General features: G+C 52.8%; 1 protein-coding gene across 1 annotated transcript in view; it reads left to right on the top strand.

Annotated features, from left to right (window-relative positions):
* The window catches only part of kremen1 (kringle containing transmembrane protein 1), a 31,765-nt gene that overhangs the window by 1,176 nt on the left and 12,551 nt on the right, over positions 1 to 18,038 (top strand). Inside the window, exons 2-3 of the mRNA XM_062562574.1 lie at positions 12,231 to 12,393; positions 17,505 to 17,596. Of these exons, the coding sequence (XP_062418558.1) occupies positions 12,231 to 12,393; positions 17,505 to 17,596 (255 nt within the window). The remainder of the gene's footprint in view (positions 1 to 12,230; positions 12,394 to 17,504; positions 17,597 to 18,038) is intronic.

The following is an 18,038-nucleotide window of genomic DNA, read 5'->3' as shown; positions in this document are numbered from 1 at the left end:
TTTGAATGTGCAGATCTAATAACGATGACCACACAAACCGAGCTCCTCTTTGCTGTAATTTGTGCCGCGTTTCATGTCGAAGCAGCAAATCCTCCTGCTTTCCTTTTTAATTTTTTTGTCTCTTAATTATACCCTTGGATTTCAAATTAGAGGGCCCGCCATCTGCTAGTGCGTAAGTACTCCCATGTGTACCTATGTATTAACAAAGTATTTAAAGCAATGGTGTTCCCCCTCATAACACTGGGAAGGGGCGGGGGGGGGGAAAGAGGCCCAGTTTATGTTTTAGTTTAAGTCAGCTGTGCCTTATTTACTGTACAGTAAAACAATCATTTCACGCATCTAAAAGAAGTCGGTCTCCTTCAAAGACTGTTGTGTCCTCTCGCACTGCGAGTGAAACCTAACAACACATGAAGTATTTATATCGTTTTAATCAATTATTCTATGATTCTTTGAGGGCCATAACTCGACCCTTCTGCAGTGGCTTAGTTCAGCTTTGCTCTCTGTAATCACAGGAGGTTTGAAGCTCCTAAAGAAGCAGAAAACATTCTGCCTCAGAAGGAGAAGGGTTTCCACACGTGTGGATTTGTGCGTTTCGAAAACGTCCGTATACATTTTACAAATGGAGCGTATCAACAAAAGTGTGTGTTTCATCTGGAGAGATGAAAACACGCTGACACAAACACACACACACACACACACACACACACACACACACACACACACACACACACACACACAGTGACGGAGAGGAACGCAGTGGAAACGTAGGGTGCTACAGATGTGTTACTTGTAGCCTTAAGGGCCTCAATGCAAACTACAATATGAGGGGTGGGCTCTTCTCCCCCCCCCCCCCCCCTCCACAGCACACCTCATGCTCCACATAACAGAGCCTCCTCCACCTGGACTCAGAGGCTGATGGAGTCGCTCTGTGAGCCCGTGATGGGCACAGTGCACGCTGTGACATTTTCGGGCCTTTTCCGTGGAATGCGCTCTCATCATGTGATCACCGGAGACGGAGCTGTCAGAACGCCGTCCCGGACGAGGGAAAAACATCAGGTGAACATCGGGGGGGGGGGCTGCGCTCCAGCGAGTCTGATCGGAGGAGGCAAGGGAGATGCCTCATGGGCTTTCTTCTCATCTGCTGCCTGCCAAAGCCTCCGCTGAACAAGACGTGCATGAAGCAACTTGTGAGGCCACAGGATGGGGGGGGTGGGGGGATCTGCGAAGGCTCCACTGTGTGCAGCGAGGCGTCTTATCGTAAACTGACTTTCCACAGGTGAATCAGCTCCATTCACCCCGCGTTTAAGCTCCATCCCTTCATTTAAAAAGCAGTTAGTCTTCTTTGTTCCTTAAAGCGTTGCAGCCAACGAGTACAGTGATGGAGCGAGCCGTGAAGGGTGGGGGTTTTGTGCGATTGTGCGATTTCTTATTTATGGCTGGACATCTATTTACGCTGCTGCATGACCTGGCAACCCTCTCTTTCATCTGGCAACCCACCCCCCCCCCCCCGGTCTCTCTTTCCTGGACAGCAGCTCACGCGGAGGTTTCGGTGCCGCGTTGCCTCGATGACATGTGACCGCGGTGCACGGGCTCCTGTTTTCAGGTGTCAGGTCATGCTTTACCTGTCTGGGAAAAGGATGCCAGGAGCGTTTCAACGGTCCCATGCAGGGAATCCTTTGGTGTGTTGGAGTGCAGCATTTACCTTTTGCTCTGAATGACTAATATCTAATAATATCTACACTAATTTCCTCTAGAGACTTTGTCAAAAGATGGATATCGCAATTATTCTTCATTATAGGTCAGGCAATAAGTCGGAAAAATAGTAAAAGAATCGACCATCACAATGTAACAAAAAATGTATGAAGAAGAACACAACAAAGGTTTGACATTTAGCCTTTTATGAATTTCTAAATTCATTTGATGACATTAAGGATTTAATCAGCTCGTCGGTGTTGCAGAGCAGAGGCTCAGATGTGAGGCTGCTGTTGCCATCTGGAGCCTCCATAAACTTAAACAACATTCCTGGCTGCTTGCTTTCTGAGGGGCCACATCAAGTACCAAACCATGAGGCCCCACATCCTCGATGTGCTGTCTCTCATCCAACAAACACAAACACACACACACACAAACGTCTGTCCTCACACGGCATAATCAAGCATATCCGTCTCGACCTGATCATCTCTCAACTTCTAAAAGCACTCCATACAGTGCAGTTTGTTACTGTCCTGTGAGACAGAGGGATCTTTGTGAGTGTGTGTGTGTGTGTGTGTGTGTGTGTGTGTGTGTGTGTGTGTGTGTGTGTGTGTGTGTGTGAGAGAGAGAGAGAGGTGCTCTGAATCGTCTGCCTTCAGAAGATAATAACAGACCGTCTTCAGCCGCGATCTGAGGAAACGCGAGCTTGTGTTGGCAGGAGCGGCGGCCGCGTCGGTTTGAGGAGAGCCAGCGGCCTCCTAAATAGTTTAACATCGGGGCTTTCGGGCGTGCGAGTAAACCGTGGTCGCTCATTGTGGGGAACGTCAGAGGGCATTATGGGAAGGAGGCGGATGGGGGTCCGGGTCTCTGATGTGGGCCCCGCGGTCCCTTCGGCTTTTCCGGTTCAGGGATGGAAACGTCTCTCCCCTCCTGGTGAGCTTCTGTGCTCCACACATCAGACACACACCCCGCTGGAGGTACTGAACTGTGCTGTAGTGTGTGTGTGTGTGTGTGCGTGTGTGTGTGTAACTATGAGAATAAATCAGGTGTCAAGATAGCTGATACTTTCAAGTTTAATTAACATCAATCCGTGTTGAAATCGGCAGGAGGAGAGCTACATTGTTGCAATATAAATGGGACTTTTCAGTCATTTCAACCCGGCATCATAATGAAACCTCATTTCATAACTCTCTATTTTTCTCTCACCAAATTACAAACATGGAGGTGATTAATGTTCACTGTCCCTACTAAATCAATAAACACATTTTTTTTTAAGCATTAAGGTTTATCTGCTTATGATAAAACAATTGCTTTGCCTGCAATCGATCATTCTGCTTTACACATCTGGTGATATTTGTAAAGCCTTCATTTCAGACACAAGCGTGTTTTTCAGTTGGCCCGTAGTCCACATTTTTTTTATGAGGAAACGTCAGTTTCTCAGCTGCTTTTGTGTGACTCTTGAGATGCACGTCCCTCGCCTCTCGTTTCAAGGGCACGCGAGAGCGTCTGCATCCATCACAGGACCCCAGAACTATCTACCCGGCGACACATGGTCGCTTTTACTGCCTATTGGACCATCATTCATTGTGATCATGAGTCGGGGGTGACGAATGGGCTGATCTCCATAAAAACTTTTGTTGCACTCCTTCAAACTTCATGCTCCTTTTTAAGTCCGGCAAAAACCCAGTCGGCCTGTTTTTGCTCTTTGTGTTTTGCACAACCGGCCCGTATGGAGGCCTATAGCGAGGTATAGCGAGAAAAAAAAAACACACACACACACACCAACGGAAACCAACGAGGCTGATCGGCACCAACGCTCATGCAAATGACCTGCACTTTTTAAAACGTTCTGATCATTTACTTTTAAAACCACTGCTGTTGCCGCACCTTATTTGAAATAGTAATTGTCGCAGTCATTTAGATTACTGTATCATTATTTTATCAAGCTTATTCATGTCGTCCTAGCTTATGTTTAGGATTGTCGGTTGGATAAAACAAGTTGGGGATCGCCATTTTTTTCACGGATAACAAGCCAGGACGAAGCTCTTCGCGCTGACCTTCACCCCAATAGCGTTGTACGTATTGGCCGATTATGAAATAAACCGCAGCTGGTCATGAAAACCTCGCGGTCGAGCGCTGCGGCGACGATAAAACCAACTCGCAGAGGCTCGTGATGGAGGCAGAGACACAGAGAGGCCATCCCAACACTCACGGTGCTCCACATGTTTGGACTTGTGAGGACAGGACAAGACTTTTTTGAAGAATTCCCTAATTTACTGGGCCGAAAGTTAAGTTTGCATCTGGCTGACAGTTGGCCACAGAAGAAGAGAGAGAGAGAGAGAGAGAGAGAGAGAGAGAGAGAGAGAGAGAAGCTGCAGCTCAGAGATGCGTGTCAAGCTGGTGCCCATTTATTCCCAGATGACCTCAGGGTGGAGAAGGTCAAGTGGGGGGGGGGGGCAACGCCCTCGTTCCTCCTTGCCAAGGGATTGGACGGCTCAACCGAACCACCGACCACTAAGACGGAGAAACAGACCCACTCATTATAAACACCGTCTCGCTATTACGCTGTGATTCGCGTGTCCTCAAAGGCGAACATTTGTCCAATCGGAGCCTCCCTTTCAACTTCCGCCCCGTTGCAAACGGTCTCATTTATTTTTTGTTCAACTCCTCTCAACAAATCCGACACCTGCTCGAGCCCCCCCCCCCCGCTGAGCTGGTCGCCCATGTGACCAGAGCGGCGGCTTGTGAGGTCCTCCCACGACTCCTTCTCCTCCTCCTCCGAATTCACCTCTCTTGTCGGGGGGGGGAGGGGGGGGGGACGACACACACATTTCAACGCCATTACGCACGAGCCGTGTTCCCCGGGCCTCTCGCCGCCCGCCTTGACATTTGCGTGTGCACGAGCAGAGGCGCTCCGCTCGATGCCCGACGACGTTCTCTGTGTGCGGCGGCCTGAGCCCTGAGCTCTCCAGGGAGGGGGGGGCGAGGGGGGCGACTCAAACAGCGAGAGAGCGGTTGCCGAAATGCCGCGGAGCCTCGTGTTCTCCTATGAATTCTATTAACTCTCAAGCAAACAATGGTTGTCATTATCAAAAACTCAATTTAATTCTATTCGGGGGGGGGGGGGGAGAACGGGATTTTAAAGATTCGCAGGGCCCTCGGAGGGCTGGCAGCGTGGCGTGGAATGCGAGTTTGCCTCCTCGGCGCCGGAGGTGCGTACGAACGTGAAAACCTCAAACGACAGCGTCATCGGCTCCCGTTGATGAAAGGAAACGCGACTTCGCTAATGTGTTTCTGCATTTCAACGAGACGGGGGAACAAAAACGATTACACTTTTGGTTTGATTTGCTTTGGATTTCTCGCCCCCCCCCCCCCCCCTGAGTCCTTCTCTCTTTGAACGCGCCGTTAATGACCCTTTTGAAAGAGACGGATCGAGGCGAGTTAGCTGTTATTCTTCCTTTTTTTGGGGGGGATTTCGAACGAGCAACGACGTTCCAAAACGTCTCGCCAGGCGGTCGGTTCGGGGGTTTTTTTCCCGCGAGTTTCAAAGCAACCATGTGTTGTTGTTGTTGTTTTTTTTTTGTGGCGTGACGTTCGAGTTCTTGAGTTTTTCGGAAAGCGTAACCGAGAACGACAACGGGAGGATGTTGAATTGCTACCGTGGGAGACGTGACCTGTCCGGTTTTCCTTCGACTGCTGCAGCTGTGCTCCACTGTCCGCACTCCACTGCGGTAGAGTAATGGCAGCCCACTTTAAATAAACGGAGCGTAATTTCTCTGGGGGGGGGGGGCCCCCAGCTGCAGCCGTTTTTGCGGCCAAAAGAGGGAAAACTGTCGCCTTTCCTCTTTGGCAGGAAACGCCCACAGACGGCACCGATTTGACCGAGTGGACGCGGCGGCTAAGTGGCCGGAGCGAACATTTGGACAAGTGAAGGGCGCGCACGTAGCCAAGTGGACAGCAAACAAGGGAAACAAGAGAGGGCGTTTGGGGGGGGCAGGGGGGGGGGGGCGCGGTACGATGGCCTCGGACCTTACTTTACAGTCGAGTAAAAGCAGCCATTGTGCCCTCGAGCCGAGGGTGAAATCCCCCCCCACCGTGCGATCCGGGGCCCTTTGAAAGAGGCTTGAACTCTAAAGGGAGACGAAACCCGAGTCCCCGAGAGCCCCCCCCCCCCCACCCTCTCCCCGAGGTGAACGTGGCTCCGGCCCGCGGCCCGGCGGGGCGGTCACGCTCGGCCGGTGCTGTGAAACCGAATCCGCGGGGCCCTCAATGGACCCTCGGTAATGGATCCCCTTCTTCACGGGGGGGGGGTGGGGGGGGGGGGGGGAGGACGGTGGGAAGCCCCCGTGTCTTTTACCGGGGCCATCTGGTTCCCAGTGCTGCTGCTGCTCTTCCCACAGCCCTCGCAGACCACAATGGAAAAATAAAAAAAAGGGGGGGGGGGGGGGGAGATCGCTTTCACAATCAAGATGAGGAACTGGAGACGCGGCTGCTTTTAACAGGGGTCTGGATGCCGAGCGCCGTGGTCGCCCTCCATTGTGCCGCGGTTTATTGTGTCCTTGGAGGTGCACTCTGCGCCGGTGTGTCTGACAGGCCTTTTGTGCCATGGGATGCGATGGGATGGGGGGGGGATGGGGGGGGATGCGTTGGTGCTCGGACCGGGGTCGAGCGTGAGATGACAGACAGTCGGAAGGCTTTTTCTGTTCAGGGCAAAACGTTCCTTTTTCCACAACGTCAACAAAGCCCAAACAGGCCGAGGATCGGGGAGGGAAAGTTTACCGGGAGTCGGAGGAGGAGGTTGTGTGCTCCTCACAGCAGGACCGTTCCTCCACCACTGAATCCACTGCACAGATGTTTTTTTACTCTCTCTGATCAATTTGTAATGAAATAACAACATTTGATTTTTTGAATGAGGGATTATGTTTATTCGGTCCATAATTGTTAACTTAATATCTCACCTTTTTTTCAACTGATAATATTTTGGTGGTCAAAGGTCAAGGTCACCGTGACCTGGCATGTCAAACCTCTAATGGTTCTTTCCACAATGGCCTAAGCTTCTCTCACGTCTTGTTGCTATAACGATACCTGTTCAGAATAAGCATGAAAAACAACGCTCAGCTTTTTTGTTGTTGTTTGCATTACGAGGGCAGGTCGCACCGCTCCCTCCCAGCACGAGGCCTTTATTTATCCAAGTCAGACCTCATCTTCACCGCAACCCTGTGTTCACACAGGAGGTCAAGAGGGAAGAGACAGGGGGAGGGCGGGTGTATAAGTGCGTGTGTGTGTGTGTGTGTGCTGCGATGGTTGAACTCAATCCCCTCGCAGCAGCACCCGAGGAGAAGCTCCACATGTAATTTACATTCCTCAGATAGCAGCAAACCTGAGCACAAACAGGGCGATCGAAAGCAGGTGTGTGTTGGAACGACAAACCTCCGACACCCCCCCCGCCCCCCCCGGCCGGGTCCGGCGTCCCTCGAGCATCCGTCAGGTCAAAGGGGCTTAAAGAGAGAGAATCACTGCAGAATCGATCTCATTGCGAGACATGTGCGTTTAAACACACACACACACACACACAAACACACAAGCACGGTTTCCACGGCGGTGAGGGCGCCATCGCCACAATGACACAAGGCCCCCCCCCCCGCCGCCGGGCGAACAAAGGAGCCTGTGTGCTGGCTTCCCCTCCGCATCGCACCCATCTCAAAAATACTGCGGCTGCTCCGCGGATGAAGATTGCTCCCTTTCATTCTCACTGTAGGGGCGTCTGGGGGAAGGAGAGGGGGGGCGAGGACAGGGGGGGGGGGGGGGGGTGGAATGATGTGGGTATGAGTGCAGATTAACACGTCGTTCCGTCACAGCGTGCGTCTTGTGATGCGGGGGCATCTCGACTGTGCGCGTTGACCCCAGAGATCATTTTACCATCCATTTACCAGCGGAACGAAGGGAGCCCAAAGCCCCCCCCCATTACCACCCCCCCCCCCCGTGCGCGCAGCCATTAGCAACAGTGAGCCATCGCCGACTTGCATCACGCGCCGGGGCTGCATGCAACCAGGGACCCCCCCCTATGGGGTTGTGTTATTATCTCCACTCTCCCATAAGGCCTGGAGGGCCCCTTTGGTACCTTGGTGCTCCGAACACTGCTGGTGAAGACGCCAACTCTGTGGTCGTCTTCTCTATAGCATGGAGGGGAGGGGGGGGGGTTGAAATACAGAAGAAACAGCCTTCACTTTGAGAATTGAAGCCTGGTTAACAAACTTTGGAGTCATAAAAATCAAGTAAAAAAAGCGTCCCTCTGTTGTTTCACTCTTCTGCCTCTGGAGGCTTTAGTCCGACACGTTGGTTTAAATTCAGGCCGAACTGGTGGCTCACCTTCTTTTTTCTTTTTTTTAAAAGAGCTCTGAGCCGAGCGGCCCGGAGGCCTTCGTGCTTTCTCTCCACTTGGCTGCGAAAGTCTTGTTTGCTCCGCTGTCAGAATTCGGTCTCGAAGCCGGTTCGGCGGCATCGGGTTTCGGCCTCTGTTTGTCCAGCCCCCGTCACGTTGTCTTCTCATCGTACGATGAGGCGTTCCGTGGCGCGGTCGCGTTAGTGTGTGAGAAACTGAAGGGGAAAAAAAAAAAAAACGGGGAGGTGAAGAGGCTTTTGATTGCGTTTAAAAATATGGCCTCTTTTTTTTTTTTTTTTGAGCAGATGTGGATTATGAGCTGAGGAAACGGCGAGGAGGAGCCAGGGGGAGGCAATTGAGCGTCTCGGGTTGTCCACATTGTATTTTGCCAGCGGCTTTTTCTTCCCAGGGCTTCAGGAAGTCCCTGAATGTCCTTTACGTCATTGTCTGCAGCCCATCAGTCACTCGCTGAACGTCCGCCAGGCTGCGGCTCGAAAGCGGTCCGCGCCGGTTCCAGCGCCGCTGCAGTCCGAGCCAGAGTCAGCGCCGCTGCGTTCCGCCGGAGGAAGTTCTGCCTAAAGGTGGACGTCTTATCTGGCCCCTCAAAATAAAAAATACATTTTTGCAATTACATTTTTCTTTCTGCCCACCACCGGCTCCAGCAGATTAGAATCTTTCCATTGCGGGAGCTAAATGAATGAGGGGCCGCAGTAGAACCCGATGGGCCCCCCCCCCCCCCGGTTTATAGGTGCTACCCAGCAGCTCCCAGCGGCTCTGTGGCTACCGGGGTAGTGAACTCAGGAGGTGGTGCGGCAGTGGTGCGGCAGTGGTGGTGGTGGGGGGGGAGGCTATTTTGGGACTGAATGAGGTCTGGGTTTGTGGCCTGGTTATCTGGGGCCACATCTCATGACAGAAGCATCAAATGCACAGTAAAGGACTGTCAAAATGAGAATTCGGACGGTCCTCGACACCTTTGCTTTTCTCTGAGCATTTTCATTAACCCCCGTTGCATGATGGGAACTTTTATGCCTGGCCTCTCCCCCCGATCTGCGGAACCTGGATGCTGAATGCGAAGCGGCGCTCCTCTGAAGTCTGGTGCGGTTTTGATGTGGAAATGGATGCTGCCGGGGAAAACTGGAACCAGACTTGTGTCGCAGCCAGCTGTCCCCCCCCACCCCCGCCCGCCCGCCCCCCTCCCTCCTTACCACCCCTCCTTCCCAGAAAAGAACACTGTAACCCGCTACATCTGGCCTGGTTTGGCCTGGCCCCGCCCCCGCGTTACTCTTGACGTTAATGAGCCCCACAACAGTAATGGCTACCAGGACACAGTGGAGGGGGAAGATATTGTGGCAGGTTGTGCGTTAATAATCCGGAGCTTCTGTCATCTTTGTTTGTAGACTTTGGAAGAGCTCCGAATATTGATTTTTTTTTTTTTTTGGTGGCGTTAGTGCGTCTCTCTCTTCTGCACAACGCCGTGTTTCTATCAGTGACTTTCCGCGTAGTCGTATCCTGGTGGAACCGCTGCTCGTGGGCTGAGCCTCCTTCGCTGTCCCGAGAGCTCCAAGCATATAATAAAGATGGAAGGAAGTTTTTTTTTTTATGTCAGCCCTCTGTGAGGAAGCAGTCGTCTGTAATTATCGCTGCTTTTTCATCCCTCGTGGCAAAACAAATACGGGCTCTTGTGCGACCTGGCATCGCGTCACAGAGAAGCCTCTTTTTTGTGTGTGTGTGTGTGCGTGTGTGTGTTTGTGTGTGTTCTCGAGATCTCCATCGCTGTTTTTTTTTTTCCGAGCGTCGAGTGCATTTAAAGTTGCAATGTGGAAGTCATTAGCCACAAATCCCCACCAATGTAATGACAGGGCGATTAACTCTCTCTCAGGGATCCTTATTCTGAGTGTAGGCCCGGGTCAAGGGCGAGTCTTCCTCCTCCACTTCCCGGACTTTTTCTATTTGTAGATCTGCATATGGATTTCGCAGGACCACCCCCCCCCCCCCGCCCAAATCCCCTCCCTCCGTCTTTCATGCGGCGGTGGTTCTGTTTCCCATCACGGCCTCTGATGCAAAACCGCAAAAGGAAACCCAGGCCCGTGTGACGCGAGTGCAGCGGTTGCTTGGTGACCGGGGGAAGGGGGGGGGGGGGGTGTGACGTGGGGAGTGGGCCCCGCAGTGGCGAGGGTCCAATCAACAAATGGGCTCCCCCCCCCCCCCCCCTTCCCTGCAGGATAAGGATGAAACGCCGATTCCGAAGGGGGGGAAATTGACCTTTTTTTTCCTCCGTGGCTTGATTGATGTGTGGTTTTCACTTGGAAAGGACCATTCATCCTTAACGACGGCCCCACTTATCTCCAGAGTCCCCCCCCCTCACATGGGCCACTTCCCATCCCCACCACAGGCCAATGGTGCCTCAGAGAAACCACCAGGAACACGCGCCTCCACCCCCCCCCCCCCCCCCCCGCCCCCAAAAAACCGCTGTCGGGCTCTGCTTCCATCCTCACAACTCCAGGGGAAAGTTTGTTGAAGGAGGAGGGGGGGGGGGCGCGTTGACAAAGTCGTTTGGCTCTTTCTTCCTCGTTGGTGCGGCGTGACGAGCCGGATCCAGTCAGCTTAACGCCGGCTCTGTTTTTGGGAGGAGAAGACGTCCGAAGGACATGAGGCTCATTTGGGATGCGGCAGGCGGCTGCCCACGATGGTATCCTCTCTGACTGGGGCCGTAACAGTTCTGATTGCTTTTTTTTGGGTGAGCGGTGACTCATGATCGCGCTCCCTCCCAAAATGCTCAGAAGCAGCGGCTGCCGGCGACCAGAAAGAAAGAAGGAAAAAAAAAGTAAATGCCGTATAAATACAGATCCTTCATGTCAAATCAAACAAGGCGTAGCTCGGCTAATGCCTTTGTCCTTGAGCAGTGTCTGATGTCGGCATCTCATCTCCAAAGTCTTCTGCTTCTGCATCCTCTGCACAAGCAGCACCCCTCCGACGTGCATCATGCGACGTCCTACCACGCGTTGGCCCTCAGCAGCCCCCCCCTTCGGGCAACGGTGGCAAAAATCACTTCTGTAGCGCCATCAAGATGTTTTACCTGGCGTCGCGCGAGTCGCGTCGGCTCAGCTGGATTGACGACCACTGCTGCTCGATATCCTCGCATGCGGAGGTGGGATTAACCCCCTCCCCCCCCGCCCTCCCCCCTGAGAGAGCCATTTAGAGACAACAGAGAGGCTTCGTGATGGCAGCAGGGCGACGCCACGCAGCGGCTCGACTGAACAGACGCCGCCGAAGCGGCTTTGATTAAAAGCGACTCTGGCTGCCGCACAGAGAACAGCTGGGGCCTTTGAATTGCTCTGAAATGAAGTGCAGTACTTTAGCAGAAGTAAAGGGTAGAAAATACTGGAAAGCAAATCACCAAACAGGTGGAACTTCACATTCCTCAGTAGACACCGTTCTTGAACGTCCTTTAAGGGAGTCGACGGCCCGTTGATCTGGCGACGCGTCTCCGTGGAGGCGGGCCAAACAAGCGCGGCGCTGTTTCTTCTGTCTCTGCCCCCCGTTTGACTGACAGGCATTCAGGTGAAATAGTTTGCATTCTGAAAAGCAATTGGGTCGAGGCTGTAAAGCATGACCGCATGTTCTTAAAATCAGAGCTTCAGGCCTAAACGCCGCGAGCAGAGGGGTGTCCTGCTCTGTTTGCTGTTATTATGCTCATATTTTCCAACCTAATGCAATCAGAAGAGGAATCCCCCTCCCGCCCTCCCCCCCCCCCAGGATGAGAGTGACGAGTGTTGATGCCTCATAATGCTCCCATCAGGCATTGTTTATTTGAATTCCCTCTGTAGGGGGAAGAAAAACCATTGTTTTGCGCCGGGGAACCGAATCTCTTTCTCTCTCTGATTCGGCCACATGGCTGTCAAACACTTCCTGGAAATGGGAGCCATGTTTGCTTTTGTTAGATATCTGTGGGCCATTCTTTTCCTCTACGCTCCTGCCGTCGACATTAATTAAAAATGATTGATCTCTTTTTTTTTGCTGGCTTTGAAATGAACAGAGTCCGGGGGGGAAGGATTCGATTATTCCAAGCGAATCGTCTGGGATCGGTGATGAAAACACATTAAAACACATCAAAACGCTCAAAAGTTCTCATCTCTCGCCGCCGCTCTCCTTTCAGAGTGTTACACCGCCAACGGAGAGGACTACAGGGGCTTCCAGAACCAGACCGGCCTGCGGGCCGGGAAGCCATGCCTCTTCTGGAACGAGACCTTCCAGCACCCTTACAACACCCTCAAGTACCCCAATGGGGAGGGCGGCCTGGGCAGCCACAACTACTGCAGGTGAGTCCGATTAAAGCAGGCGGCTTAGAAATAAATGGAGACAACATGAGAGGTGATGAAAATATCCAGCCATATTGTACTTTAAGGGCGTGGTTTTACAAGGATTAAACTGCGTTCATGTGGTTCCTGAAAGGTTCCCCTCACGACCCCAGAGATGAAGCTCAGGAGGAAAGTTCAGTCCGCTATTATTCTCCAAGCTTTTCACTCATTTCAAGTCAGTTTCACCTCTCTGCACCGGAGGAGCGACCCGCTCCCCCTGTTTTTGTTTTATTGCTGTTATCACATGAAGCGATCTCCCTTTGTGCCGAGCATCAGCAACTTTAAACCTCTTTAAACCTCGTCCCAGACACTCGGTTTTCTAAATCATTTTTGGCTTCGTCGCGGGGGGAGGGAAGGGGGGAGAGAGGAGAGGAGGTGGGGGGGTGGGGGGGGGGGCACTGAATATTTTATCGGTCGGACATCCGACACATCGTTTAGCACTGTCACACGCTCAAAGGAGTTTGTGTCAGCTGACCCGCGCGCCTCATCCCCGTGAGTCAGTTCCCGATTTCACCGAGACGTCCAGAACAGTGTGCCAAGGCGTAAGGACCAGAACACCCCCCCCCCCCCCACACACACACCCCTCTCTCCCTCCTCCCCCTCCTCGGCCCCTAATGCCCCTGAAACCTCTGAAACATTTCTCCGGTTCATGGTTGTAAACTCATAACGCAGCGATGCTTTGAAGTGGCACCGGCCGGATTTCAGTCCTACTTGAGCTGGATGGGAATTCTGAGGATTTATGAGCAGGTTAAACATCCAGAGCGGCGCGAGGGGGGGGGGGGGGGGGCTTTCGGCGCACATTAGGACAGCGTCGTGTCCAACGCGCGATCCCACATTCGACATCCTCGCTGTTTGGATTCGGCGGGTTTTTCTTGGCCCACGGATTCGCAGTTTTGCAGCTTTTCCAACTCAACGCCGGCCCGAGGGCTTTATTTCTTTTTCAGCCCCTCGGCCCTCCCCCCCCCCCCCCCCAACCCAGTAGGGTTGGGAACCACTTCCTTTGGCTCCTAAAGACGTAGGGACGGAATCCACGGAGTGTCTTGCCCCGGTCCACGTGCACAGGCGCGTTTCAGAGGACGGTGGCGAGCAATGTTTTGGATTCCTTTTGACAGAAAGTGAGACGGTGGGGGGGGGGGGAGAACGTCGTTGCTCGATTTGAGTTGCAAATCTCCTCATTTGCATGAGGCGCAGCCGGCCGTTTGGGACTCTCTTCTTTAACCTTCAAACTCGCTCTCGTCTTCCCGGGCCGCGCCCCGTCCGTCTCTCTGGCGTTAAATCAGGCATTCCAGGCTCAACTCGTGGACAGAAGGACGGACCCGGTCCGACCCTGAGGCCAAATGGAGCAGAGAGCTTGAGGCCCAAGGCGCAGGTGCTCCGAGCAGGAGGACATCGGAGCTGGAGAAAAGAGCCCTGAAAGCCCCCACAATTCATCAAAAAAAACAAAAACAGTTAAAGCAGGGAGAAGCTGAGCAGAGGGGAAACGTCACATTGTTCTCCGGTCAAAGAAAAGGAGCTTTGAGTAAAAGGACAACAGCTCCTGTGTCTAAACTGAGACTCCTTTCTGTCCCGATGATGATCCGCCACTGAGCTCCAGTACCTTCTTGACCTTTTCTAACTACTTCGTGACATTCATGAGAAGAACGTCACACGCACTTAAGTACTGGTGTATATTTTCCTTTATTGTTCCCTACAAACTACTGCTCTTACAGACCCCCCCCCCTCCCCTCGCCCGCTGCATTAGTATGAGGGTGTGAAGTGACGGTTCAGTGGGTGGTTGAATGGCTTTGCCAGCCATTTCCTAAGCTATTTATATGCAGGTGTGTGTGTGCGTGTGTGTGTGTGTGCGAACTGTATAATTTATGAGCGTCCACTGGGGGCTTCTAATGCTTTTCCCTTTCATAGATGAGATAATGGAAATGCCAGAGTGAATAGTGTTCCCCGAGCTGATTGTAATTGAATCTCCATTATTGTCAGGTGCGTATCTTGAGTTTCTGGCAAACTGCGGCTCACCGTTTTGTGTGACTCTGTTAGTTAAATCGAGGAAATAGAATAGATGTGTGTGTGTCCCCCCAAAGCGTCGGCCAACAGGGTTTTTTCAAGCAGTTTTAAGTCGCTGAATCCACCTCCGGAGAGTTTAACCCCAGCGGGAGTCTGGCGCGGGGCGAAGAGCTCCCAACCTTCGTTCGTTTGAGGCGCTGCCGTCGTCTTTCCCATCAGCCCCACACCTCAGGGGCAGCCCGGGCCTCTCAGGGGCACCCCGGGCCTCTCAGGGGCACCCCGGGCCTCTCCGGGGCACCCCGGGCCTCTCCGGGTCGCGTCGTGTAATATCATGGCAGCAGGTTTGAAAAGCCAAAGTGATCAAAGTTGATTAAAAAGTCTTTCTCTCAGGCAGTGAATTTACCAGACTCTGATGCGCCGATGACCTCGAATCAACCCCGACCCCAGACCAGCTTTTCCACCGCCACTCTCCTCCCTCCGATCGTGTAAAAAAAAATGAGACTTCATCAAGGTTTTTGCTTTCACTGCTTGTAACTTCCATATTTTTGGATCTTTGGACTATCGGGGACATTTTCTTAGAATTGGTGCAGAGGAAGAACGCCGCGGCTGCTTTTAACGGGCTGCGATGCAACCGCCGCAGGCAACGCGGTCGATGTCCGTCCGCTCGGATGGTTTTGACAAGCGTCTCGTGACGTTATGCAAAAAGGCTCGCTGCGGCGTCGTACCTTTTTCCGCCTGGAAACCGCGTTCTCAGAAGTCTCGTTCTAAATATTCCAGCCCGCAACGAAAACAACAAAGGTCCCTCTTGGATCGCACCTAAAAGTTCAAACTGAAAACAACGATGTGCGTGTTATTCGCAGCCTTCAAACAAATAGTTTTGTTTAGATTTCCACACGGGCCTTTTTTTAAAAGTGACCATAAATTTCCTGGTTAAGGTGCGTGGAAAACAGTTGTTAAAAGGAAAGCTTTTGAGCAGCAGCCAGCCAAGAACAGCTGTTTTTCGCTCTGCGTTCAGATGTGAGCCCCTCTCGCCTTCGGGTGAGTGCGGGGCCGTGCAGCGAGGCCGCGAGCCCCCCCCCCCCGGGGGCGCCGTGGGCCTGTGATTGGCGCCGCACCAAAGTGTGTTGCTCACTCCTGAGCCAAAAGTGGCATGATTATGCCAATTAAGCGTCCAAACATCGTCTGCGATCCACCCTCTGGGCGCGAGAGCGGTTCGACGAGGGGCCCCCCCCGCCGCACGCACCCTAAGCCCTAAAAACAGGAACCGTGACACACAAACACGGACACACACACACCTACACGCACTGACAGCAACTTTTATCACATGGAACGGAGTCTTCCTCTGTTAAACTCATGGATTTCCCATTGAGGGCTGCTCTTATCTGCACTGTTGCACCTCAGCTATTCTGACACTGTCTGCTCCCCCCCCCCCCCCCCCCATCCCTCCCCTCACACACACACACACACACACACTGACACACACACAAACACACTGACACACACACTGCACCTTGGGGCAGGTCTGTCTGTCATGTGTGCTGGCCTCTTCACCTCAGCCCTGCGGATGATGTTCCCGTGCTTCCTAATAGGTGTGTGTGTGTGTGTGTGTGTGCGTGTGCAGGTGTGTGTGGGTTAGGGTTGAAACACCCTTTGGGGACGGGGGGAGCTTTGGATCAAAATCTCAAGAAGAGTGTAGTAAATTACAGAGGTGGCTGCAGGTGAGATCTTGGGAGTGTCATGTCCACGTGGAGGCTGATGAAAAAGAGAAGGGGAACCGATCCAATGTCCCCGCGTAGGTTGCACCTACGTTTCGCCCTCTCGAGTTCAGCAGGAGCCTCGGGGCAGACAAACAGGTGTCTGCCTCCAAAACTGGCTGGTGCAACAACCAAGATGAGGTTTCAAAATTTTACCGGAAAAACATGGTGTCCTGTTAGCACGTGGACATGTGAGACTGAGAAAAGTTTGATGGCACAGAAGGAACACAACAGATGTGACATTCCACACATGACCGCACACAACTCAAAAGAAAGAGGATGAGGCTTAAACTTGAGTTCAACCCTAAAAAAATAAATAAAAAAAATTGGTTGCCACCGACATCTTTGTCAACTCCTCATTCTGTGTGTGAACAGAGGGGAAGGAAACTCGGGGATAGTGTTTTTTTATAGGAGAAGAAAAGAAATGGAAACGCCCTTCACAACTCCGCTCACAAAGGGCGTAAGGGGATAGCGCAGCGCTGCAGGGCTTTTTCAGGATGCTACAATGAGGCGTGTCAGAAGAGAGGAGAAAAAGGTCTCCGGCGTCAGGGTGAAAAAAAAAAAAAAAAAAGCCAAGTCATCTAACAGGACTATTATTTATTTTTTTAGTCGACAGGGTGCGAAGCTACAGTTCACACTAATGCTGAAATAGATGCGGAAAGGAGCTGAAAGGCCCCCCGGACGAGGTTCCTCCGAAATCGTTTGTCAGCGATTTAGAAGTGGCCCGCGAGGGGTCGCGCTGCCAGATACAAGGCCTTCATCCGTCTCGCCGTCTGCCGCTGGACCTGAGGTGCGAAAGCGCCGGGGGGGGGGGGGGGGGGGGGGCCTGGTGGCCTCATTATGGCGGGTCAAAAGTGCCTCCGTGGTGTGTTCAAAAGAGGCCAGAGCCTCAGACAAAGCCCATCGCCCCGTGTCTGGCCACAACAAAGGCTCCTCCTCCTCCCCCCCCCCGACCTCTAGCCATCTCCACTCACCGAGCCGTCGGTCTGGCCCTTGACTGACGTGGTCAAACCCCTCAGAGGATGAAGGGACAATCCCCCTCTGAAATATCATTGTGAATTCAGCCCCTCCTCTGCAGGGAGGTTGTAAGTTGGTCTTTGTATCTTAGTTTTTATTTTTTGGTTCCCTCCCTCCCCCCCCAACGCTTTTCATCCCTTACTACGTCCCCAGCTCACCTGTGCTCCCACACTGAGACGGACAGGTAACAGTTTCTGAAAAACTAAATAAACCAACTTAGCTTCCTCTTCCCTCCACAATGGTGTATAACCACCAATCACATTACACGGTCTGACTCCTGTGCCCCTCCCTCTGTGTCTGCAGGAACCCCGACGGGGACGTCCAGCCGTGGTGCTACATCGCGGATCACGAAGACGGGATCTACTGGAGATACTGCGACATCCCCACGTGCCAGAGTAAGGCTTCCCTTTTCCCTCTCCCCCCCTCTCTCTCCGTCCTGACCCCCCCCCCCCCCTCCTCCCCCCGTGTGCCTTGGGTAGCTTTGGTAGAAAGTTGTTCACTGCTATCATCATGTAAAAAAAAATGTCTCTGATTGCCTCCCATCACCCCTCCTCCGGCGATGCCCGGGCCCGCCCTCGCTTTGATGCCAGCTGTCAATCACCTGTCTGTTTTCCCCCTTCCGGCTTCTCACCGTGTTGTGACAGGTTTTTCTTTTCTACCTGTTTGTGTGTTCGACTGATTCTTGCCGGAGACTCTTTTCCTGGACGGACATGTGAGAGTTGTGTCTCCTCCACCGGTTTGGCACACACTTGCGCTCTTTAATCCGCTTACTTTCATGCCCTGCACCTTTTTTAACCGCTCCCGCTGAAAGCCGACTCAGGTGGATCCACCTACGGC

Source organism: Pungitius pungitius, chromosome 5 (assembly GCF_949316345.1).
Source record: "Pungitius pungitius chromosome 5, fPunPun2.1, whole genome shotgun sequence".
Taxonomy (NCBI): Eukaryota; Metazoa; Chordata; class Actinopteri; order Perciformes; family Gasterosteidae; genus Pungitius; species Pungitius pungitius.
Note: the sequence above shows the minus strand (reverse complement) of the source record. Positions and strands in the feature narration are given on the sequence as shown.